This window comes from Anser cygnoides, chromosome 1 (assembly GCF_040182565.1).
Source record: "Anser cygnoides isolate HZ-2024a breed goose chromosome 1, Taihu_goose_T2T_genome, whole genome shotgun sequence".
NCBI lineage: Eukaryota > Metazoa > Chordata > Aves > Anseriformes > Anatidae > Anser > Anser cygnoides.
The window spans coordinates 181,543,302-181,569,519 of NC_089873.1; the positions used below are offsets into that span (position 1 = coordinate 181,543,302).

At 45.2% G+C, this 26,218-nt stretch overlaps 2 protein-coding genes across 2 annotated transcripts; one reads left to right on the forward strand and one right to left on the reverse strand.

The window, feature by feature from the left end:
* The first annotated feature begins 17 nt into the window (after window positions 1-17).
* On the forward strand, window positions 18-11,663 carry GPALPP1 (GPALPP motifs containing 1). The gene is made up of 8 exons (XM_048046933.2): window positions 18-160; window positions 2,012-2,156; window positions 3,186-3,281; window positions 6,561-6,669; window positions 7,565-7,699; window positions 7,934-8,098; window positions 8,630-8,725; window positions 10,892-11,663. The coding sequence occupies exons 1-8, from the start codon at window positions 106-108 to the stop codon at window positions 11,108-11,110; spliced, it is 1,020 nt and encodes a 339-aa protein (XP_047902890.2). The 5' UTR covers window positions 18-105; the 3' UTR covers window positions 11,111-11,663.
* Window positions 11,664-18,535: 6,872 nt separating this feature from the next.
* LOC106035024 (GPALPP motifs-containing protein 1-like) lies at window positions 18,536-25,983 on the reverse strand. Its single transcript, XM_013179554.3, has 5 exons — window positions 25,772-25,983; window positions 21,812-21,946; window positions 21,447-21,597; window positions 20,768-20,873; window positions 18,536-18,576 (listed from the first exon to the last, which is right to left on the reverse strand). Exons 1-4 carry the CDS (start codon window positions 25,835-25,837, stop codon window positions 20,863-20,865), a joined length of 363 nt encoding a protein of 120 aa, XP_013035008.3. The 5' UTR covers window positions 25,838-25,983; the 3' UTR covers window positions 18,536-18,576; window positions 20,768-20,862.
* Window positions 25,984-26,218: the final 235 nt, after the last annotated feature.

Here is a 26,218-nt window from a genome sequence, read left to right on the forward strand (position 1 = left end):
GGCCAGTCCGAGAGGGCACGCGCTGCCCTGAGTGGGCGTGGCCTCGCGCTGAGGGGGCGGGGCGTGCTTGGCGCGCATGCGCCGGCCCCGCCCCCGGCGGCCGCCATGCCCCGCGAGCTGCGCGCCGCCGCGCCGGACCCGGAGGAGGACTGCGGCCGCGGTGAGCCGGGGGGGGGGGGGGGGGGTGGAGTCTCCTTCTCTGGAGATATTCAAGGCACGTCTGGACGCCTCCCTGGGCAGCCTGCTCTAAGGAACCTGCTGTGGCAGGGGGGTTGGACCCGGTGAGCTCCGGAGGCCCCTTCCAGCCCCCCGCCTCGTGGCGGCTCTGTGAAGCTGGCCTGAACCTGGCACTGCTGGCACCGGCAGCAGGGAGGTGCTGGGGGATGGCTGCGGGTAATGGGAGGAGAGCAGGGAGGCAGGAGGAGGGGGTTGGCCATGTCTGTGGTGAGGCCGACAATGTGAGGACGGCTGCTTCTGGCAGCTGTGAGACACTCAGCTTGGTCTGACCCACACTGTGGTTGCATTTCTCCATTCTCCCAAGCCTTTCTCCTTTATTCCTTTCACCACATCCAGCTGACTCTTCCTTCCCCGCTCCCCAGGCTTTAAATGCCAGTTTCCTCCCAGAAGCCGTCTCTGTCCTTACTTTCTTCATAGTTGAACCCCTTCGGCTGTAATTCCACAGACAAGCAGCTCTTCCAGGGGAGCGCTGCTTTCAGCAGCGTTACTGTTACGCCTGTTAAATTCCCTGCTCGGGTTTGTTGCACAGCCCACACAGGCGTGCTCCTTGGCATAACAGAGAGAATAGTGTGAAGGAACCGAGCTAGGAAGCATTGATGCTGGTCAGCACATCAGTGGGACCAGCTTCCACCTTAAGTTCTCAGACCATAATCAGGGACTTTTTGAGTCTTTATATCCATTTATTTATTATTCTTGTTTGTTCCCTCTTATCTTGAACTTGCTTTACTTTTATAGGGTGGGGTGTTTTATTATTTGGCATATTCTTTTCCTTCTTGGTACTGAAATAGGTTCGTATGTCCTGGTTAAGGTCCGTCCCATTAAATCAGAGAAGAAAGTAAGTGGCAGATCTGTCTGGGTGCTTCGTAAACTAGTAAACTGCCCTTGTTCTGTGTCTCTTGCTAAAGACAGATAAAAGCTTTGTAAAGCTCGCTCGAAGGTCTCGGTTTTCGCCGAGCCTTCGTCAGCTGACAACGGAACCTCAGCCTGCATCAGGTATCATTTTGTGCCATCAAAAAAAAAAAAACCTCAGCTGAAGGGGTAATTTCCTGTTACCCTTCATTTATGTGGTTTTATCGCACCTCATCTTTTCATCTAACCCTGTTCATAAAGCTAACAACGCCTTTTCCCCACCAGGCATCTTTTTGTCCCGTCAGTCTCAGGCTTGACGCTCAAAATATCAGAAGGAGGGATGGTGTCTGCGCTGCACGATGTTAAATCAGCCCTTGTTCAGCAGAGTCCTTAACTCTGTGCCTGCTGTTTTCTCACTCCTTGGCTTAGCATGACTAAGGCTGGAGTGAGAATAACCCTAATTGTTAGAGCATTCCTAGAGCAGGAGGGCAATTAAATTCCGGTAATGTGTGGTCTCCCGTGCTGTGTATATAAAAGTTATGGGCCTCTTCACTAGTCGGCTTCAAATGCTTTATTAATATAATCAATTCTTTGAAATACACCAGTTTATACCATATGTATTGTAAATCCCATTAAGTACAACAGGCCCTTCTGCTCCTGTTCCAGAAGATAACCAACGTACAGAAGACACCTCACAGCAGTGCCTTAGCAAGATACTGACGTGACGTGGGAGGGTTGTTCATTGCATGATGCAGAATGAAGTAATACAATTTTATACGTTTGTTTAGGTATCTTCTCTAAATCCTAAACAGAGCAAGGACTGAATAAACTTAATTCTGGGTAGATGTGTGTTTTGGGAGTACCAAGACAGATAATACTCATGTGAAATGTTTAATAACTGTTGTGCATACCTCTGGGTGTTCAGTTGCAGGACCAGCACTGCCTCCGGACTACAGAAGCAGCAGTAGCTCAGAAAGTCCTGACAGTGATGACGACTCAGAATCTCTTCCGCTACCCAGAGACGCACATGGAGACTCCGAAGAGGAGCCAGAAGGAGCTTCAATGCCCAAGTGAGTCAGTTCTTAGGTTATTTGTGTTATTACACTGTAAAATGTTGCAGAAATAGCGACTGAAATGTGTCTGTATAAAATGGGAGAAACTGTGTTATATAAACAAAAAGGTAAACCCTGTACCTACATAAAACGTGGTGGTATGTTCTCCGTGTTCTTTGGGGTCAAGAATGCTCAGCCGACCTCTGTGACTTGGTAGGGTGGAATTAGGATATTTAGGGCAATCTGGTCCGTGTATTTTCGTGTATGAATTTCGTTCTGCAATTAAAGTAATAAATTCCTTAATGTTTTGATTGTGCTGAGGACAGGCTCCACTTACAACGCATGTAAGTATGTCGTACTTGAGCTTAGCCTTGTTTCTAGCACGCTTACTCATAAAATCATAAGAACTATTTAGAGGCAGGAATTTACACATTCAGTTAAGCCAACTTGAATCAAAATTGTTCAGTAAATAACAAGAGTCTGCACATGCTCTCATTTCGGGGGGGTCAATGACTCATGATTGCTGTGCTAAAAACTTGTGTGTTTGTTTTAGACCTTGTGTAAGGGTCTTGAAGAACATCATTCCGTCTGAGAGTGTTAGAGTAAATATTGCTCACTTTCCTCTTGCTGTCTTACTCAGCAGCTTTTCAGTTCAGTAGAACGGAACTGGGAAAACTACCAGCCAAAATGCAGACGGCGTATAAAAATGTACAAAGAAGTGTGCTGAATTTAAAATTACTTTGTGACTAGAAAATGGTATTTTACCATGATACTTTACTTCCTTCTACTGCAAAAGCGCTCCTCATGTTTGCTGTTTTTTTTTTTCTTAAATGTCAGAGCATTTTTGGAGTGAAGCTTATGGTCTCAAATTTTTAATTGCTTCAAATTATTTTGGATCCTTTTGTACTGTTTCCTTGGTAGCAGCGAGATATTTCGTACATAAGACTGAAATCATTTTGTTGGTTTTCTTTTTTTTCCCCGTCTTAAAGTGTAGATAATTGCTATGCGTGTCAAGGTAATTAGTAAGTGAAATCTTTGTGTTTGCAGAAAGCCAAAAAGAATGGAGGAGAACGATGATGATGATGGCTTTTTTGGGCCTGCTCTTCCTCCCGGATTTAAAAAAGAGGATGATTCTCCAGAGAGGTAATTAAAACGGAATTATATTCAGGAACACGATTATTTTAGATAAAATATTTTATGGCACTGCTACAGAATGTTTCAGTTGTACACTGCAGATTTAGGTGATCGGATAGAATTTCTTCCTCCACATTGTGAGAACAAGAACAGCATTCCCTTGAAACAGAATGCGCGGCCCTGACAGTACCGTTTGGGAGGCCGGAGAGAAAAAGAAAACGTGAACTGTCAGATGTGTATTTTGAGGGTCAGATTTCTTCTGTTTTCTGTCATAGGTCTTGGATCAGTGCAGGGAAAACAAATCGCTGGTACAAGGACACCTACGTCTGCACTTCTCTCTTGGGCTGGGAGGGAGCAGAGCAGTTCACAGGATCACAGAATTGTAGGGGTTGGAAGGGACCTCAAGAGATCACCTGGTCCAACCCCCCAAAGTTCACCTCTGTGCGGAGTAAAGCAGTGTGGGGCTGCAGGAATGCTCCCTGTTTAATGGCAGGTAGTTAGGACACGCTTAGGAAAGACACCTGTTTATGGGTTTTCTATTCACGCTGTGTCTCACAGCCCCTGGTTGTACATCGCTCACTGCACTTCCTTCTGTAACTTGAAGTGATGAGCGATGTGACAGCAGCGCTGCCGAGGAGGCGCTCGCTGACAGGAGGCACAGCGGAGGCCCTCGCTCCCTGTTAACCTTCCTCAGAGCTGTCCCTCAGGAGCTGGCAGATGAAATCAGTCCATCCGTGCCCGTCGGGTACGAGTGCTCAGTTCCAGGGAGGTGGCTCAGGGTGCTGTCAGGCTGTGTACAGCGTGTGCTGTCTGCGGGGAATTCTCACGGTGGGATTTGGGTTACTTTGGATACCTTTCTGCCGAGCTCAGCAGCAGTTCAGAAAACCTGAATGTGTTTGGCTGAGGTTATTTGGAAGTATCCTTTCCATACATTTTTTGACTGTGCCTCGCTGAAACTGAGGAAACCGCTTGTAATTGTGGGGTGTCCTGCTCAGCGGGCTCATTTGGTGCTTTCACAGCTCCAGGAGGAACCAGCTCTCTTCCTGACATTTCATATGCACAGTGTGTTCTTTGAATGTTATAAAATGCAGGCAGTCACTAAAAAATAACATGGTCCCTAATAGGGCACCACAAAGAAGTGCTTTTAACTTGGAGCCTGAGTGATGGAGGCAAACACCAGGCTGTGCGTTGCAGTATGTGGATGTCCTGCTGCTTAGCTCGGTGTGACATACTTGTTCTTGTAGAAGAGCTGTTGTTCCGTGCTATCCTTTCCAGACGTGTTGAAGCAAACGTTCCCGATTAAGAGCAGCTCGAGTGGCAATTTGTGGCTTTTCAAAATTATTTGAATCATTCCAGTGTAAAATACATATTTGTGAACTGGTTTTCTTCCCCTTTAGAAGGGATGTTGTTTATCGATGGTATGCGGAAGTCTAGTACTTGTAAATTTTCCAGAAGTATTCGTGCATCAAGGTAAAGAGCAAAGCTTATCTTAAAATGTGGAAGTGAGCCATCAGGAGAACGCAGAAACGCCCATCTTCTTGCTTGCCTTAGCAAGGAATCGGTGTCCAACACCAAGCAATTATTCTGTGCCATCTGTGAAATCCCAGCTGTATCAAAGGAAAGCTTAATTCATGGTCAGTTAGAGCTTTTCTTCCAAATGCACACAGATGAGTACCAAAGTTACCAACAGCAGGAAAACAGATCTCAGATGTTGCACAAGAGCCACCTCACCTGTCCCGAGGCTCTCTGGATGCCCAGGGATCCCTCAGGATGTGCCAGCTGCGCGCTGCTGAGCAAAGACCTGAGCAGCAGGGTCACTCGTGTGGAGAAGGAAGCACAGAAGTGGCGAGCGTGGGAGGGGTGAGCATGGGAACCGTTTTGCTGTTCCTGGGAAGAGCCCCTGCGCTGTGACAGGCAGGGCAGAGTCCCTGAGACCTCCTCTTTTTCACAGGTTGCAGAGTTTCCCACAACTTTGGTGTTCTTACACGTTTGGGTAGAAATCTTTCGGTATAGCCTGGTTTAGCTCCCTTAGCCTGCAAGTTAAAGGTGCTTGCTGACTAAAATTAAAGGATGATTCTGGCTGTACCTGTATGGGGTTAACTTCAGTCTCTTAATATTGGGAACCTAAAACGTGGTCTTAACAAGGAAAGAGAAGGGATTAGAGGAAAATTGAAGCTCTTTCTTCTTCCCAGCGGCTGGGGGCAGTGGCGCTTCAACTTGAACCCCCTCTCGCCTGGGTTTGGAACCTCACCGCTGCCCTTGCCGTGGCCCGAGCTCACATTCGCGCTTGTGGCTGGCTCACTGGCAGGGCTTGCTGCTTTTGGTTTCTCCCCCTCAGATCCTGGTCATAACATCGCTACGGCAGGGCCGCACTGGTTAGGTTATCCTTCAGTTCAGAGACCATAATGACAGTAATTCAGCTCACGTCATGTTACGTTTGACTGCCCAAAAGCTCAGAGAGTGGAGATCATCCTAAATCAAGTCTTTGCCTGAAGTATTGTGGGGATTCTGTCACCTGGATATTTCTGCAGGTGATAATTGTTTGGGTTTTCATAAGCTTTGAGGAATATGATGGCAGATTATTAAAAGAGCTCTTTCCAGTACAGCAGGCACAGTTTGTAGTCTGCTTTGAGCTCTGCTCACCATTGGAAATAAATTCTCACCTTGCTGTGTTCCTGGAGATAGCTTAATTATCACACTGCTTGCCGAGTTGCTGTCCAAAACCAAATCAGTGACGTTAAAAGGCATCACAAAACCTTTCTTCTCTCTTCCCTCCTCCAATGGAAAACAAACTTGAGAGCAGTTTGCTGATGCTGTGCCTTAAAGGGCAGTGAAAGTGTAGTGCGAGACAAGAATGAGCAAACGCGGCTTTTGTGCTGGAGAAAGAGCAGCGTGTGTTTGGCCTCACACCTTTCCTTGCTGTTGAATCTGGTGAAGGAAGCTGGGGAAGAAAAGAAGGGCATTTCCTTGACGATGTGCCACAACTTTCCCAGTTTTCTTGCATTCCGGCTACCTGCAGAGGTCCTCACGGGAAATGGAGAGAGACTGTTCTTACGAGTTCAGTTACTTCTGTGGTGAGCTCACAGGAGGCACACTTGCCTTGGGAAGGAAGGAGAATTATGCTTCTCTTAAAAGTTTGGTTTTTATTTATAAATTTACTTATTCTAAATTTTTCCTGCAGGAAAATGTTGTCATTTAATGTACCGTCCCTGTTGGCTATGTTGCTTCCTTTGCTTTTTTTTTCCCAAATTGAAATATATTTATATATCTTTTTTCTTCCCACTTCAGGCCCATTATAGGTCCTGCATTACCACCTGGCTTTAGGAAGACTTCAGAGGACACCGGGAATAACAGATGTTCCCCTGGACCATCAGCTTCCTCCAAATTCTGCAATGAGGTTTGTGAAGACGGAAGTCTTTTGTTTTAGTATAAGGTATTAGTGATGATTAAACAGGTAGGAACCCGAAGAAGTCTACTAGGCATGCTTTTCTGCATGACAGTTTAATTTTAGACCAGCAGGTGTCTGACTTATTTTTGCCTGCATCGAATGCAGCAGCTTAAGTAAGCCTAAAAAAGAAGCAGGCTGGTCTGGTGGTTGTGATTTTGCTGTTAGATGGATGATGCACGGAATGCAAGAGATGCAGGCATCCTAAATGGTAGTCAGAGTGGTTCTTCCAGATGCTTTTCCTTTCTTTACTTTGGTGTGTCGTGTCATGTCTTTCACAAGTGAACATCTTAGCAAAGTTCAGATTTTTGAAAACAATAAAAAGGAACGCAACCTGCTAGAATGAAAATACTGACCTACAATTCAAGGCTTTACTCTTTTCTTGATGGGGGCAGGGGACAATATGAGCTCGGGACAATTCTCCATGCAATGTTAAATTGGGATCCTTATGGTGGGGATGCATCCAAATGTTGCTAGTGATAATGAAGCTGGGAGCACCAAAGCTGTATGTCTGTGTGTTTCTGATCTGTCTGCACTCTCAGGGGCTCCACGGCTGTGTGCAGGGCAATGGGCAGTAGCAATACTCGGTGTTGCCACTGTGTTTACCAGTGGTTTTGCTTCCAATTAGAAATAAGAGATGCTTTTGGGAGCCTGGAGCCTGAGTATCCATGTTCAAGTGCTAGACCAGGTCTGATACGGAACTGTAGTCTAGGCTTGTGTTATGTGACAGGCAGGGGCGTTAGGCTGATCTGCTCCTCTAGACAAAATCATTCCAGTCCTGTGAAGCTCAAGTGTTTCATCAGGGTCTTATCAGCGTGACTGAGGGAAACGTTTTGTTTTTTGGAAGGTAACAAGTAGCAGCGAGGAAGAAGACGACATTATAGGCCCAATGCCTGCCAAAGGACCAGTGGAGTCTGATGTGACTAAAGAATTTGAACGCAGAGCTCAGAGAATGAAGGAAAAACTTACTTCAGCAGACAGCGTAAGTTGTGGTTTATTGCTTGTAATGTTTTGTTGCCATAGTGTTTTGTGTTTCTCTTTGCCTGCCTGTGTCTGCGTGAGCCCTGTCACTGTTGTGCTCATGACGCTAAGTGTTAAGGCAAAAAGAAGTTCCTGATTTCTGCTGGAAGCTGAAAGATTCAGACAGTAGGTTTTGCTTATCTGCTTGTGGTTTTTTTCACTCTTTTTTTTTCCCCCATTACTTTCTTTTGTAAAGGATGAACCCAAGCAGCTTACCAGGGAATCATGGATGACAGAACTTCCACCGGAACTGAAAAACTTTGGATTTGGCCCAAGAACATTCAAGAGAAGAGCTGATGACAAATCGGGTGATAGATCTGTTTGGACTGATACTCCAGCTGACAGAGAGAGAAAAGCCAAGGTGAGCATTTATTCATTTGTACATGTATTTATATATATATATAAAATATATGATCACTTTATATATAAATATATTGATGTGTGTATTTATATTCACATATATGAATTTATTTTTGTATATACCATTTTGTATATATACACATATATACTGCCCTCAAGTATATATGCAGACAGTTATTATATGTGTTGTTGGCACTCTGTGAAAACAAAGCTGAGCTGTTCAAAGAAAAAAATATTTTCTTGCTTTTCCTCTAATGACTTGCTAAAACTCCTTAATTGAGACTTTAAAATGATGGAAAGGAAATAACCAATTGAAGTAATACCGTTATTCATTTGCTCCCTCTCCCTTCTGCAGTAGTTGATTACTCTGTATCAGGTCATCAAATTTCCAGTTATCCAGCAAAAAATACCTGGTGGTTTCTGCCCTTCAGATTTAATACAAAATAAATATAAATTTTATTTATTTTATTTTTTACTTTGGAAGTTCTGATAACTGTAGTGATAACTGTAGTCATTCACTTGCACTCATCAGGAAAGAGAAGAGACAAAAAAGTCGTCCAGTAAGGATAACGAAGTTGTATTATCTGGAAGAGACAAGAGACTTGCTGAGCAGGTGACTTCCTACAATGTAAGTGTAACAGCAGCATGCTTCCTCGTAGTGCATTTCCTTCCAGTCTTCACTCTCTTCTTGTTCTTGCCAGCACTGCTGCTTTCCATGGTGATGCCACTATGGTCTTCCCTTTTCGGCCCCAAACCTACTGTTTAAGTCATTAGGACGTTTACCATTAAGTTACATGACTTACGGGCTTACAAATCCAGAGCTATTAGCATACTGTTTAAATTTCTTCTGTATTTTCTGTCTCTACTATCATTATGAAGGTAGGGGAATAACTTTTACATAAAGCTATGGGTTTTGTTCTATATCATCGCAGAATAAAACACACAAATGCCAGCCACATAGCCCATGCCCCAGAAGGCAAAGGCAGGGACTGGAAAAATTGCCCACTGTAGCAGAAGAGCAGGTTCGAGACCATCTGGGGAACCTGAAGGTCCTTAGGTCACGTTCCATAACTCCATGGAATGTTATAAGATACATCCACGTGTCCTGAGAGAACTGGCGGATGTAGTTGCTAAGCCACCGTCCATCATATTTCAGAAGCCATGGCAGTCCAGTAAAGTTCCCACTGACTGGATGAGGGGAAACATAACCCCCATTTTTAAAAAGGGTAACAAGGAGGGACCCAGGGAACTGCAGGCTAGTCAGTCTCACCTCTGTGCATGGCGAAATCATGGAGCAGATCCTCCTGGATACTCTACTAAGGCACATGGAAAATATTGAGGTGATTGGTGACAGCCAACATGGCTTCACTAAGGGCAGATTGTGTCTGATAAATCTGGTGGCCTTCTACTACGGGGTTACAGCATTGGTGGATAGGGGAAGAGCAACTGACAGCGTCTACCTGGACTTGTGCAAAGGATTTGACGCTATTCCTCACAATACTCATGTCTCAAAAAATTGGAGAGACGTGGATTTGATGGATGGACCACTTGGTGGGTAAGGAATCGGCTGGATGGTCACGCTCAAGGAGTTGCAGTCAATGGCTCAATGTCCAGGTGGAGATCAGTGACGAATGGTGTTCCTCGGGGGTCAGTACTGGGACAGGCGCCATTTAACATATTGGTGACACGGACAGTGGGATCGAGTGCACCCTCAGCACACTTACCAGTGACACCAAGCTGTGTGGTACGGTCAACACACCGGAGGGAAGGGATGCCATCCAGAGGGAGCTGGGCAGGCTTGAGAGGAAGCTTTGTACCTCGTGTGTTCAACAAGGCCAAGTGCAAGGTCCTGCATCTTAGCCGGGGCAGTGCAAAGGATAAATAGGGGTTGGGCAGAGAATGGATTGAGAGCAGCCCTGAGGAGAAGGACCTGGGGGTGTTGCTTGATGAGAAACTCAGTATGAGCCAGCTCTGCTCTTGTGAGACCTCACCTGAATTGGGGCCACCAGCACGAGAAGGACATGGACCTATTAGAACAAGTTCAGAGGAGGGCCATGAAGATGGTCAGCCCGGAGAGGGGAAGGCTCCAGGGAGACCTTACAGCAGCCTTCCAGTACCTAAAGGGGGCCTACAGGAAAGCTGGGGAGGGACTCTTGGTCAGGGAGTGTAGGGATAGGACGAGGGGGAATGGCTTTAAACTAAATAAGGGGCGATCTAGATCAGATGTTAGGAGGAAATTCTTCCCTGTGAGGGTGGTGAGGCACTGGCACAGGCTGCCAGAGAATCTGTGGATGCCCCATCCCTGGAGGTGTTCAAGGCCAGACTGAATGGGGCTTTGGGCAACCTGATCTGGTGGGAGGTGTCCCTGCCCATGGCAGGGGGACTGGAACTGGGTGATCTTTGAGGTCCCTTCCAACCCAAACCATTCTGTGATTTTGAGATCTTGGGAAATATTGCTTCTGTTTCTACTAATCTTGACAGAGCATCTTACTTACTCATTTTGCATTAATTTTGTAACTTACCTTCACTGGATGCGGAGATTGAAGCACGCTGTGGGTATTCTGAACATCAGTCACAGTGAGTTATGGGTGTTGTACTAGGCATAGCCAGGACTGATGACACGTGCTTTCTGCACTCTGCATGCTAAATTGACCGTTCTGTTTTCCTGTTCCTAAGCTTTCTTCTTTTTTGGATAATCCTTGGCTTGATAATTCCTGGTCAGTCTTTCTACTTGGAAAGGTTGCAATGTTAACATTTTGTAATACGTTATTCCCTCCTCTTTCCATTTTTACAGGAGTCCAAGAGATCAGAATCTCTCCTGGACATGCATCAGAAAAAAATGAAGAACAAAGCATCTGAAGAAAAGACCAAACCTCAGGAGAGAAGGCCGTTTGACCGAGAGCAGGATCTCAAAGTCAATCGATTTGATGAAGCACAAAAAAAGGCCCTTATAAGAAAATCCCGGGATCTGAATAGTAAATTTGAGCACAGTAAAGGCAATATGTTTTTATAAGATAAAAGCATGAAGCTTTTTGGAAGTGAGTTAAAATTTGAATGCTTAATTTTTTAAGTATTTTTCTGTAAATATTTGTATGCAGAATAAATATCCTGATGTTTAACTAGTATTACTTGTCTGTAAATACTCTGCTATGGAGGACCAACTGTAGTAAAGCTAAGCTGATAAAGGAAAGTGCTGGTTTTTAAAAGAAAAAAAAAACTTTGGAAGAAAGAGAAATAATGTGAACTTGCTAGATTTTTTTTTTAGTGTAAGAAAGAATTAAGCTGTACACACACCAAATCATTTCTGTATTTTAGCAGGAAGACATAGTAGTAGCAGGAGAAGCAACAAAGCCTCAAGACTTGCAGATTTCATTATAAAATGCTGGTATAGATGAAGAGAAACTTGAATTTCTATTTGCAGGGCCTATCATCAGAAAATTCATCTCTTTTAAGCAGATACTATGTGAAAATTGAACCAAACTAAAGCTTATTTTGTCAGCTGCTTTGCAGAGCAGAACGGCTCTTTGGTATCGAAAAGGAAATAAATTTGATATTTTAAAAATGTACCTCCATGCTTAGAGTTCTTTAGCTCTTACAGGTGTGGCTGCGAAACCGAGTTGTGTTACTTATTTAAAACACACAACTTTATTCATGAGGCCCTAGCACCTTGTTTGGAAGTGTGGCCCATTTTGCATGTGAAATACCCGGTGGGCTAGTGTAATTTGAAGAATTGCTCCCGTACCGTTGGCATGCTCACATGATGAAGTGGATTACAGTGCAGCCTTTTCTAGACCAAGCCAAATGGGATGGGGCTCTTTTTCAGCTCTTGAAGTGCTCCTGAAGGTGAAGATCCCTGCTGCGACCTCTGCTGTTGAGCCCCAGGTGCACAGTGTTTTGTTTTTCTTAGAGGTCTTTTGAGCGGGGCAGTGTTTTTGGGGTTGGGGGTTTGGAGGGATTTTTTTCAAGACTTAAATTTTGACATTGTTTCTAGGGGGCTTTTTGAGGTTGAAGGTTTTTTTTAGGACAGTTTATAAGGGACCAGCATTTTTGGGGTGTGGAGGGCTGGGATTTTTTTGGGGGTTGTCATATTGGCATTGATTTTTTTTTCTTTTTTTGGGGGGTGAGCCAGCCATTTGGGGGCTGTCAATTTCAAGATCTTTTTAGGAGGACTGACTTTTTGAGGCATTGGGCTTATTTGGGGGTCTTTTTAGGGGGCCAGAATTTGGGGGGTTGGGTCATTTTGGTCCCCTTTTTTGGGGGAGTTGGGGTGGCTTAGGATCCTTCTTAGAGGAGGACCAGCCTTTTTGAGGTTGGGCGTTTTGTGGGGGACTGGCCTTTTCAGCTTGGGATTTTTTGCAGGCCTTTGGGGCATTCAACACTGATGGGGTTGTCTTCCGTGGGAGAAGGGGAGCCCCCCAAAGTCCCAGCACCCCAAGTTAAAGGAAAGGCCCAAATCCCTTTGGCAGGCCCTGAAGCATCTTTTCTGGGCCCCTCAGAGCACAGAACAGGCCCGGCCTGCACTGGCTCTGGTGGCCGCAGAAGGTGGCAATGTGTGGGGCCTGGGCTTCACCCTTGGGACATGGTGTCTGGTGATAAGCAGGGTGCTTCAGCATGCCCGTAAAAGAAATACCCATAACTAATACTGTTCAATGTGTATGCACACTGTATGCCTCCCTTTTGTTACGTTTATTAAACGTAAGTTTTGAAATGGTGGTGTCATGGCTCTGAAGTTCTTCCAGGTCGTTTGCGATGGGAGGGGAATTTGGGTGGGTTTTCACCTACTCGGGGGTCATTCCCAGAGCCAGGAGGTCGCCTGCCCCCAGCCCTGCTCCTCCCCAGGCGCAGGGCTCTGCACTTCTCCGCGTTGGCCTTCAGGAGGTTCCTGTCAGCCCCTTTCTCCAGCCTGTCGAGGTCCCTCGGGATGGCAGCACAGCCCTCTGGTGAATCAGCCACTCCTCACAGGGATGAAACCACCACAGGTGGATGACAAGGTGTTTGAAAAGCCACCAGGAGAGAAGTTGTCAATAGGCGACTCTAAAAAGTCACCTTTTCTGAGGTGAGAAATTACTGGATCAGGTTGCCCCAAGAGGGGACGGAGTCTCGGGCACTGACCGTTCCTGGCTTTTGTGCAGCTGGTTCTGCTCTGAGAAGGGCTGCTGGACTTAGATCCCCTCTGTACGGCCCTTTGTGCCCTAGTGTATGACTCGTTCCCCAGCACTGGGAGCTTTTCTGAATGTCTAGACTAAGCTTCCCCTGTTGCACTTGGAGCTCATTATTTCTTTGCTGTTCACTGTGGACGTGGAAAGCATTTTATTACCTTCAACTCTGCAGTTTCACTTTATCCTTTTACTCAGAAGGATCCCTTTGCTTTGTCGCCAGCGTGCTCAGCAACCTCAGGTCATTCAATCTGGTCTCTTAGCTCCTGTTTTCTAGACCTCTGGTCATGCCTATTGCTCTCTGAATCCTCTCCTGCGTGAGTTCAGATATTCCTTGAAGTGTGGTGCACAACAGTAAAGGCCATACCCTGTCTGAGACTACACCAGCACCAAGCCGAGCATAACCCTGGCTCGTTATGCAAGGCATTGCTCACGTGGCTTGAAAGCAGGCTCAGTGTGACATCTCAGGTAGGGCAGTCTGTCTTCTGAATTGCTGGCAAGCACCTAGCTAACCGAGAAGGGCAATGCTTTTTGTATGCCTGAAGGAACAACAGCTAACATGGAAATATTCTGAGTGTGCCCACGGGGTGCCCGGGGGGAGCTCCAGACCTGTCGCCCCCACATCTTCAGCTCTGCTCCACTGCGCTGGGTCACAGAGACACCTAGAGCAGAGCTGGGGTCAATCTTCCTTGGAGATGGGCACACAGGTGGCTTGTCCCAAGCATCAAGGCCAAATCCCCTCCCTTGCCACGACTTTACGTTGGTGAGGACAGTGCCCTCATAGACACAACTCTTTTCTCAGACTCGGGTGGATCGCATCCAGCCTTGCAGCTGTGAACACATCCAGCATCTCATGGTGGTCCCAAGAATATGTATATCCTGATTTTAAAAAAGCCACGATGGGGATGGGTTTGGGGCACATTTGGAGTTTGGTTTTGGATTTTTTTTTTCTTTTTCTGTTGTTGTTTGTTTTGAGAAGAGACCAGAAGTTATCAAGAGTAGACTCAAAACTATCTCCAAAGATATTCAGGATGTGATGATGGGCATGGGACTCCTTATGGGATGCGGAGGGAAAAATATGTTTGGGATTGCATAAGCCTTATTACGGGGTGTTTTCAAGGAGTGTTCACGACAGTACCTGATGATGGCGGATGGATTAAAGGTGGCAAAAGCAAGGGACTGAGGTGCGTTGGGAAAGAGTTTGGGGAAAAAAAAGAGAGAAACGGGGATAAAAGAGGGAGGTCTGTAAACTTCTCTGAGTCCTGCCTGCGTTTGATCACTGCGGTCTTGTTCTCGTTCAAACCTGTTTCTCGCTGCCTTCAATGGTGGGAGAGGGTTTGTGTGGGTACAGTCAATGTCATGCTGGGCCAGTGGGCGAGCAGGGAAGAGGGATGAGCTCCTGCAGCAGGGCTGGGAGCCTTGGGGACTTGTACATCCAGCAGCCTGCAGTGCAGGTATTATATATATATACGTTATGTGGTGCATACCTTATACTTTATATTATATTCAGGCAGAAAGTGCTGGGCAGCTGTGTTTAGAATTGCAAATAGCTGCAGGTCTGGAGCAGCATCAGGCTGCGTGTGGTCCCAGAGGCTGGCGTTTCAGGTCGAGGCCGGGAGCGGGGAGAATCTCAGCCACGGGCTTTATGCGCTGCCCCAGCCTTATTAGCTCCAGCCAGAGCCAGTGGGGGAGATGCATTACGCCCTCTCACACATTTTGTTGCCGATAGAGAATGAGTAGGTTACAGAAGCATTTATATAAATATATATATGAATATATGTGTGTATATATATTTCTTCCAAGTACTATGGAAAAAGGAAGAACCCTTCAATTTCCAAGCGTAAGCCCCACTAGCAAATAAATGCAGTGCTTCCAAGGCTACCACTCTGCTGCAGTTTGGATGTGCCCAGCCACCCTGGGGACAGGGAACACAGCACTTTCTACAATGAAAACTGAGATCCATGCATATAATCACAGGTTTCCAGGATCTGCGGCAACCTCTTTTGGTATTCCCAGCTCTTTTTAGCCATTTGCCTCTTCCAGGGAGTGACCTCTGGAAAACATTAATTAAACTATGTCAGCAGTGGTGGGAATGAAAGCCATGCAGATACACATCTAATGGGATTGAAATCTGGTGGCCTGAACACGTGCACAGCCACTGTGGCTTTAACAGTGCAATCTTCTGATAGACCTTTAATCAACGTGGACAGGAAAGAGCAGCATCTTCTCTTCCCAGTAATATTTCATGGCAGAGCTTATGGTATTACACATCTGTGTCTTCAGCATCTCCTAATGTGAATTTTGCAAATTTTTCATTGAGAGAGGGGCACAGCTGACACAGAGATCATCCTGCTGAGAAAGGGGCTGCTGCCTGGGCTAAGGAAGGTGGCCATCTACCCACAGGGCTTTCGTAATGTTCCGTACATCATAAAGGAAGTCAAGGGAGGACAAAGAGAATATGTAACTTGCCCCAAGGCCAGGAAGTCATCAAGCTCCTGGTCATGTGGACACATGCAAGAAACAGTGGTTAAACTCCTGGGAAGTGAAGCAAGGGCAACATTAAACAGCTGGAAAACTGGGCAAGAATCTTTTTTTTTCTTAAAAAAAAGTCTGATTATGAGAATTGCTTTTGCATATTTATGTTTGGATTGCTTGTTTGAAAGAAGTCACAGCTGCAGCTGCTCCTGCCAAACTGATAAACAGTCTGAGCTGCTGTCTCCTAGAGACCTTAAGTTCCCACTCAAAGACTTTTTTTTTTTTTAAAAAGGCTCAATTTGCCACACTGATTCAAAATCGGTATAATTTCAAGAGCAATGGGATTTGTTACTGGTTTGAAGACCAGTGTAAGAAGACAAACAAACAGACCCACAAGGAAGGAGGATGGGCTGATGGAGGAAGGGCTCTCGCCTGCTCTAGTGCTGGTGCTTCAGGGGGATGCAGAAGTGCTGCTCCAGTGGAAGACCAGCTCTGCATGGGCAATACAGCAGTCTTTACGTCGGGATTAAAGACGACAGAAATGCCACATTTGCCTGAATTTTTGCTCAGTCCCCACCTCCCATTCCGCAGACAGAGTCAGAAGCATGGGGACGACGTGTCATTCAGGAACGAGTCAACTGGGGCCGGTGCTTTCCTTCCTTGCTGACTTCAGCTAATGAGACGCTGTCTTTGTTAACAAGCAGCTGAGAAAAACCTAAAGCTGCTGGCTGAGAGAGACCACATAACGTCCTTTTTCCAGCTGCTTTCCATATGTTAGCTGAAATTCACACATTTTTCTAGCTGTGCAGGTACACCGTGCTACCCCGACAAAGCTGGAGAAAGGCGAGAGGAAGAAATGCCTTAGACTGTTGTTCCAAATGAGGCCTTGGGTTTATTTAACACACATTAACTCTCCAGAAACAGGTGTTCAAATTAGGAAAGCAGAAATTTTTCTCAGGCAAGAGTATTGCTAATCTATCACAATTTTCCTGGATCAAGCATTAAGGTAGCTCAGTACGGAATACGCCCTGAAGATAGATGAAAAAAAAAATACAGTGAGTTTTCTTAAAATGTCTTTTCTGCCTTTAATTTTCCATGGTAACAAGGCAGACTCAGAAGTTGTTTTTTTCTTTTGTTTGTTTTAATTAGCATATAATATTCTTTCAAATTCCCCTTAGACACCCACTGCAGCATTTACTCACCACCTGCCAGCCTTCTCTTCACTGCCTTCACCACGAATTGCCTTCCACACCTATTTGACACCTCAGAAGGAGCGAACCTTACTCTCAAACAGATTTTTTTTTTGTGGTAATATGTAAATAAAAGTCTGCACCGGCACAAAACAAAGGCAAATGCTTTAACATCTTGGCTAACAGGCTTTTCACATCCGGGAAAAGCTTCCTGGCATCTTGCTACAAACTGGTGTGCCTTGGTGTGCCTCAAGCCAAGCAGCCGCTGGGCAGGCTGGCAGGGCAGAGGAGCAACAAAGCCCATTAAACAGGTGTGGGGGGCTGCTTACCAGAAACATTACATACTAATTACAGCGAGAGCCTTCCATGAAATAAATTCTGTTTTTTTTCTAAAGAGAGTCTTCAAAAAATCACCCCTAACATTTCTGCTTGGCCAAATTGTAGAGGACAGCTCATCTCTTCACACAAAAGCTTACAGAGCTTGTAATTTACTGAGTCGCTGTTTATTTTAATGACTGTTCTAGGCAACAGCTTGGCATTGGCGAGAAGAGATTAGTTTGTTATTAACACAATTCAGAAGCTCGCTCAATTTACACAAGGTAATGAAAAGCTTCATTTGAACTCTCCACAATTCCAATTTTCCCCTAACTCGCAACGCAGATTTCATCAAGTCTTCGAGAGGCTGCTTCGCAACAGCAGCAAGAATAGAAAAGATTAAGATGAGAGAAAACACGTTCCTGACTCACATCAAGGCTTTGCTGATCAGAGCCGTGCATCCCATGGAGCGAGGGGCAGCGACTGCAATGTGATGAGCACCGTGCTAACCAAAAAGTTGCTGTCGGGGCTCCCCTGGCAGCTCTCCTCTGGAGCAAGAGCCCACAGCCTCCACTCAGCACGTCCTCGCAGAGGGCCAGAGACCACCTGGGGCTGCAGCAGGAGCAAGCAAACAACAGGAACGCAGCTGGATGGTGATTTGGCCATCTGCAGTGCCTGGTGACAGGTCCTGCATTTGGACAAGGGAACGAGAATGAAAAAGAGCCTAACAGCAATAAAATCTTAATACAAGCAGCCCTCATTTGTGCAAATGTTCCTGCTAATGATTTGTCCGAACAAGTGAAAACTACTCCATGTGCTTGTGATATGAGCTAAGCTTACAGCAACACCTGATCATGAACTAATTTCTCAAGGCAGTCGGCTTTCCACAAGTGGGCATGGAGATCATTCTTTGCAAACCAGGATGCCTGAGCTAGCTGTGTGGTGCTCAGCCTGCCCACGCTGCAGCTGCCCACACAACCCCAGCTGAGCTGTGCTGGCTGCATGTCTCCTAATTACGCTCACCCACCGGGTATTTCACATGCATACAAATATTTACAGAAAAATACTTAAAAAATTAAGCATTCAAATTTTAACTCACTTCCAAAAAGCTTCACGCTTTTATCTTATAAAAACATATTGCCTTTACTGTGCTCAAATTTACTATTCAGATCCCGGGATTTTCTAATAAGGGCCTTTTTTTGCGCTTCATCAAATCGATTGACTTTGAGATCCTGCTCTCGGTCAAACGGCCTTCTCTCCTGAGGTTTGGTCTTTTCTTCAGATGCTTTGTTCTTCATTTTTTTCTGATGCATGTCCAGGAGAGATTCTGATCTCTTGGACTCCTGTAAAAATGGGAAGAAAGAGGAGGGAATAACGTATTACAAAATGTTAACACTGCAACCTTTCCAACTGGAAAGACTGGCTAGGAATTAGCAAGTCTAAGAATCCCCAAAAAAGAAGAAAGCTTAGGAACAGGAAAACAGAATGGTCAATTTAGCATGCAGAGTGCAGAAAGCATGGGTAATCAGTCCTGGCTATGCCTAGTACAACACCCATAACTCACTGTGACTGATGTTCAAAATACCCACAACGTGCTTCAATCTCCACATCCAGCGAAGGTAAGTTATAAAACAACACAGAAGAGATATACAAGATGTTCTGCCATAATTAGTAGAAACAGAGGCCATATTTCAAGACAAACATCCAAAATTCATGCCCACTTTCTTGTACACTTTCCGTAACCATCTGGTCTTGGTCACTGATAGGGGCAGGAACAAGCTAGATAGCTTTCTGTTCTCACCCTCACACTCTTAACTTCTTGGTGTTTGAGTCACCTGCTACAAGCCCTCAGGACATAAGTCACAGGCTTCAGCTAACACGTGTTTTGCAAAGCTGGGGACTTCAGTTGTGTTTGATAAAGAGCATAGAATCATAGAACCATTATGGTTGGAAAAGACCTCCAAGATCATCTGGTCCAACCATCCCCTACCACCAGTGTCACCCACTAACCCATGTCCCTGAGCACCACGTCCAGCCTTTCCTCGAACACCCCCAGGGACGGTGACTCCACCACCTCCCTGGGCAACCCGTCCCGGTGCCTGACTGCTCTTTCTGAGAAGAAACCTCTCCTCATTTCCAGCCTAAACCTTTACGGTGCTCTCCCAAAACTACGTGGCCCCTACTTTGCTCAAAGTGTGTTTATGTATCGCTATGTAGTCAAGTCCTCAGACTCTCCAATCAATCACTACAAAGCAGCCCAAAGGCCAGTTAAACCCATTCTCTCATCAGAAAGAGTGTAAAATGAGCAGCTCTGTTTTCTCATGAACACAAGATCTTTATTTAGACAGTTCATCTTCCCTTTGACCTCTGTGCAAACCCTTAGTTCCTCACACACAGTAAGAATTCATATATGACAGAAGAAAGGATTCTCATGGAAAACAGAAAATGGACAGTACTAACACACAGTGTAACTGCATCAACACTGACAGAATTGCACTAGAGAATGTATATGGCATCAGAACTAGCTAAGTAACTCTGACAAACTCTTACAAGAATTAAAGCTTTTGTTTTAGGAAAGTGTCCTTGACTACAGTCAATGGAGAAAGAAAAGGAAAGAGGAGAGCAAAAAAACTTGTACAGTACAAAATGCATAGCTTTACATAAGTTATTCTACCATCTTCATAACAACAGTAGAGGCAGTAAATACAGAAGAAATTTAAACAGTATGCTAACAGCTCTGGATTTGTAAGCCTCAGAGTCAAGGGATGTGATTTACTGAACTACAAATAAATTATTAAAAGTGGCAGATAAACTCCAAGCCTTTAATATAAGCCAAGGTTGCAATTCTCAAACTAATTATACTCTCAAGAAACCTGACTTCCTTCCATAAGGCTTCAGGCCATAAAAACCTGGGAAGAACAGGTTAGAGCAGCTGTAAGGCAGGCAATGCTCCATATACAGGGTTGGCAGCCAGAGAAGTGAGAGGGAATTTGACATGGAATTAAAGTTTTTACTAATCAACATCCGTCTGTGAAAGTTACATGCTTCTGCAGAGATTGAGAAAAACTTCATGTAATAATGCTGTTATAGTGAGGTAGTTGATGACAGCATTGATCTGCTTAGCCCATGAAGCTCCTTTTAGATTTCTGTATGTGTCGTCCTAACAGCTCAACCTTTACTTTCTTTTTTCTTCAGGATACTTGGGATAATATTTGAGTCAAAGTTATCTACTTCCAGCAAACAAGTCCTGATGCAAGGGTCATTTAAATAATATACAGACACAGACTGTGGTTTGGTGTGTAGTGTCTCAGTTTATCAGTATATCAGTTTCCAGCAGCAGCTTAAAAATGCAATCCCACTCTTCTTGAAGTCAATGGCAAACGTCCTAATGACTTAAACAGTAGGTTTGGGGCCGAAAAGGGAAGACCACAGTGGCATCACCATGGAAAGCAGCAGTGCTAGCAAGGAGAACAAGAAGAGAGTGAAGACTGGAAGGAAATGCACTAAGACGAAGCATGCTGCTATTACACTTACATTGTAGGAAGTCACCTGCTCAGCAAGTCTCTTGTCTCTTCCAGTTAATACACTTTCTTCACCACCTTTCGATAAGGTGGTCTTCTTCCTCACTATTATCTGTTACCTTCCAAAAATAAAACAGTTCTCTCAATCACACTGTTAAATGGCTGACTTTTTTGCCTCTTCTCTTTCCTGATGAGTAGAAGCAAATTACACACTATGGTTATCAGAATGTCTGAAATAAAGATAAATCTATATTTATTTTACTTAAATCTGAAGTGCTGAGGCCACAAGATAGTTTTTGCTCAGCTTGATGAAGAAGAAATTGGACACATGCATTGGAAATTTGATGATAACTGACTGCTGCAGAAGGGTGAGGGAGTAAATAAATACCAGTGTTACTTAAAACAGTTATTTCCTCTCCTTCATCTTTAAGTCTCCATTACTAAGTTCTGGTCACTCGTTAGAGAAAAAAATGAAAAGAACTTTTTTCTTTGAACAGCTTAGCTTTGTTTTCACAGAGTACCAGGAACATATATAATAACTGTCTGCATATATACTTGAGGGCAGTACGTGTATAGACATATATGTATACATATTTATATGAATATAAATACACATGAATATATTTGTACATATAAAGCGATCATGTATTTTACATATATACAAATAAATGTACGAATGAATAAATGCTCACCTTGGCTTTTCTCTCTGTCTGCTACAGTATCTGTCCAAATAGATCCAATGCCTGATTTGTCATCAGCTGTTCTCTTGAATGTTCCTGGGCCAAATTCAAAGCTTTTCAATTCAGGTGGAAGTTCTGTCATCCATGATTCCCTGGGAACTTGCTTGGCAAGAAAGTGAGTGTAAGAACCACAAGCAGATAAGCAAAACCTACTGTCTGAATCTTTCAGCTTCCAGCAGAAATCAGGAACTTCTTTTTGCCTTAACACTTAGCGTCATGAGCACAACGGTGACAGGGCTCATGCAGACACAGGCAGGCAAAGAGAAACACAAAACACTATGGCAACAAAACATTACAAGCAATAAACCACAACTTACGCTGTCTGCTGAAGTAAGTTTTTCCTTCATTCTCTGAGCTCTGCGTTCAAATTCTTTAGTCACATCAGACTCCACTGGTCCTTTGGCAGGCATTGGGCCTATAATGTCGTCTTCTTCCTCGCTGCTACTTGTTACCTTCCAAAAACAAAACGTTTCCCTCAGTCACGCTGATAAGACCCTGACAAAACACTTGAGCCTCACAGGACTGGAATGATTTTGTCTAGAAGAGCAGATCAGCCTAACGCCCCTGCCTGTCAGATAACATAAGCCTCGATTACAGTTCCGTATCAGACCTGGTCTAGCACTTGAACATGGATACTCAGGCTCCAGGCTCCCAAAAGCATCTCTTATTTCTAATTGGAAGCAAAACCACTGGTAAACACAGTGGCAACACCGAGTGTTGCTACTGCCCATTGCCCTGCACACAGCCATGGAGCCCCTGAGAGTGCAGACAGATCAGAAACACACAGACATACAGCTTTGGTGCTCCCAGCTTCGTTATCACTAGCAACATTTGGATGCATCCCCACCATAAGGATCCCAATTTCACACTGCACGGAGAATTTCCTCTGAGCTCATGTTCTGTAAGGATGCTAGGAAGATTAAGAATTAGAGTGGCATCTATAGTCTAATTACAGTCTAATCACTTGCTTTTGTCATTTGCTTCTTCAATCGCTGTTGATACCGCTTTCTGAACAATGACATTATTTGGAGAGCTTTTGGAAGAACTGACTTTGAACAGGACTCGATGTGAAGAAGAATCTCTGGGGTTGCCAGGGGTTATACAGAAAGCTCATGGGTGCCTCTGAGCTGAAAGCAGCGCAGACCTGGAGAGAGGCAGAACCAGACAAGAGGCAGAACCAGACAAGAGGCAGAACCGGGTGATGCTGCAGTGCCTTGGAAGCAAAGCTAAGGAGCTGACATCTACAAAAGCGAAAAGATGCAGCCTGAGCGTGGGTGGCAGAGCAATGGGAGCAGGATGCTAACAAGGCTGTACGCTCCGGATGCACAGAGCATTACTTGGGAACACGAGGTGGCAGCAAAGAAGTTTTAGTTCAAGCTCAATGCTGCTGATGGACGGCACACCTTGCTGCTGTTGAGGGCTTTGGGCTAAGGAAGTCAGAAAATAGCAGGTGTGAAACGACTCCTGTGCATGCCTTTTGCTACCCTGGCGTGCTCTGATGACACCGGTCCGAGCTAGCCAAGCCAGTCGGCTCCATCTGCCTGCAGGAGTCAGCAGCTGTGAAACAAGCAGAGAAGGCAAGCCTGCAGGTAGCAAGAGACACAGCCACATACGGACCACAAGGTGCAAAAAGAGGCGTAGCAAATTCAGATGTTACCTGTTGCACCAAAAGGCTCTGAAAGGCCGAGGATGGGAAGAGATAACCAGGCATTTGTAAACATGACCAAGGCGAGTAGGTAACACCAATTTCTCCTGTAAGTTTTCTCCAAAGGATTTACAAAGCCCAATTTTCACTAGCTAACTACCACTGCAATAGCGCTTTTAGAGACTGGGGAGACTGCATTTCTGCTATCTTTATTTTCTAAAGAAGGAGCTGGTGGAGAAGGGGAATAACTACCTTGAGAAGCCAAGCTAATAAAGCAATTCCCTCTCTGTGTACAAAGAAACAGAAAAACACAAAGATATAAAGCTCTCATAATAAATTGTGTTGTAAAGTAGTTAAGGATGAAAGACACTCCATGCTGGGTTTTAATTGAGGAACCACATCTCATTTCCTTTCTTATTGGTCTCAAGTTCAATTCACTCCATTATCACCTGACTCAAACGAGATGCAATTAAACATTAAAAAAATACAGCCCCATGTTTCAAGGGGAAATCGATACGAAGCCAAGAGTCAGCAGGGAATAAGCTGCCTCTAAAGGTGTACTGAAATACAAAATAGTGAAATAAGATTAAAACAAAATACAAAATTACTCATCCTAGTCAAAGGTTAGAAAAATAAAAAAATAAATTAACAAGAAGAGAAAACAACAGTATCATAAACTAAGTTCTATGCAGCAAAGCTGATGCTAGATCTGTTCAGGGAAAAAAAAAAGGCTTTTCTGTTGTTTGTAAAATACAGGAACAGACCAGTTTTGACATCCCTACCTCAAGAGATCTGTCATGATGATAAATTGCTTAATCGTTATTTGGCGATACAAGATGATGTGTATCTTAGAAGTGTCAGACGATCATTCTTCATGATAGATTATGACAACTCTCACTGTAGGAGGCTGGAGAATGACACACATCGCAGACACAAATCAAAATTAAACTTTCAGAGCAGCCTTTGTCTCATTCCTTCCTCATATGCCCTTTAGCATCTGGGGGTTAAACATTTTCAGTATCTTAGAAATAAACAGAATGGCAGTGGAAATAAAAATTAATTGTCACAAGCAGGTTTACGAGGTGCTTCTCAAGAAGGTTGTGGGTTTCTCCGAGGTGCCACTTGCCACCTGCCAGCCCTTTGCAGGTGATACAGATCCCTCGGAATGGTACCGGGGGCCCTCCTTTAGGGAGCTGAGGCCAAACACACGCTGCTCTTCCTCCAGCACAAAAGCCGTGTTTGCTCATTCTTGTCTCGCACTACGCTTTCACTGCCCTTTAAGGCACAGCATCAGCAAACTGCTCTCAAGTTTGTTTTCCATTGGAGGAGGGAAGAGAGAAGAAAGGTTTTGTGATGCCTTTTAATGTCACGGATTTGGTTTTGGACAGCAACTCGGCAAGCAGCGTGATAATTAAGGTATCTCCAGGAACACAGCAAGGTGAGAATTTATTTCCAATGAGGAGCACAGCTCAAAGCAGACTACAAACTGTGTCTGCTGTACTGGAAAGAGCTCTTTTAATAATCTGCCATCATATCCCTCAAAGCTTGTGAAAACCCAAACAATTATCACCTGCAGAAATATCCAGGTGACAGAATCCTCACAATACTTCAGGCAGAGACTTGATTTAGGATGATCTCCACTCTCTGAGCTTTTGGGCAGTCAAACATAACGCGATGTGAACTGAATTACTGTCATTATCATCTCCGAACTGAAGGATAACCTAACCAGTGCGGCCCCGCTGTAGTGACGTTATGATCAGGATCTGAGAAGGGGAAATCAAAAGCCAGCCACAAGCACAAACATGAGCTCAGGCCATGGCAAGGGCAGTGGTGAGGTCCCAAACCCAGGCCAGAGGGGGGTTCAAGAAAAGCTCTAGCTTACCATGAATTAAGCTTTCCTTTAGTACAGCTGGGATTTCATAGATGGCAAAGAATAACTGCTTGGTGTTGGACATTGAGTCCTTGCTAAGGCAAGCAAGAAGATGGGCGTTCTGGCATTCTCCTGACGGCTCACTTACACGTTTTAAGATAATCTTTGCTCTTTACCTTGATGCACGAATACTTCTGGAAAATTTACAAGTACTAGACTTCCACATAACACTGATAAACAACATCCCTTATAAAGGGGAAAAAAACCTGTTCACATATATATATTTACACTAGAACGATTCAAATAATATTGAAAAGCCACAAATTGCCACCCGAGCTGCTCTTAATAGGGAATGTTTGCTTTGACAGCTCTGGAGAAGGTAGCACAGAACAACAGCTTTTCTACAAGAACGGGTCACACCAAGCTAAGAAACAGGACATCCACACACTGCAGGGCACAGCCTGGTGTTTGCAACTTTTCTCCTAGCTTGGAAAGGAGCTGCCCTGGAGTGAGGAAAAGTAGGTAAGCACCAAAAACCCTGAGCTTATGGGACAGGTGAGCACCTGGATTGCCGCTCGTCTCTCTAACCTTCAAGCTACAAGCTAGCTCTTTCTCCCTCCCCAACCCCTCTTCTCCTTCACACGCTTTGGCTTTACCACAGTAACATTGGTACAAAAAACTACGAAGGCAGCCAACCTCCCCTGGCTGCTATTACAAACTCCCCGCCGTCAAACACGGGGCCCTCCCGCAGCCCCCGCTCACCTTGACGAGCCACATGCCGGTGTTGTGCTTGGCCCCGCTCAGGTCCAGCTCGCCCTTCTCGCTCATGGCGCCGCGGCACGGCCGGCACGGACCCAGGCGGCTCCGGCTCCGGCTCCCGCTGCTCCCGCCCGGACCCGCGGCCCCGGCGCACCGACGGCGGCCCGCGGCGCCCAAACTGCTCCGGCCGCCGGCGGCGGAGACGGGGGGCGGAGGCTGCCGGGGCCCGCCCCGCCGCCCGGCCCCGGGGACGCCCAAAATGGCGGCCGGGGGGAGGGGACATAGGGAATAAGGTGAAACAGCACAGGGAAAACCCATGTGATTGAGACGGTTCATTAAAAAGTTACATCACACTGACCTCCTTTCATTCTGGCCCCTAAGATGGGTGTCAAGCTACAGCCAGAGTTTCAACGCTGACTCCTACAACATTTTCCTAAGTGGCATGTGGAA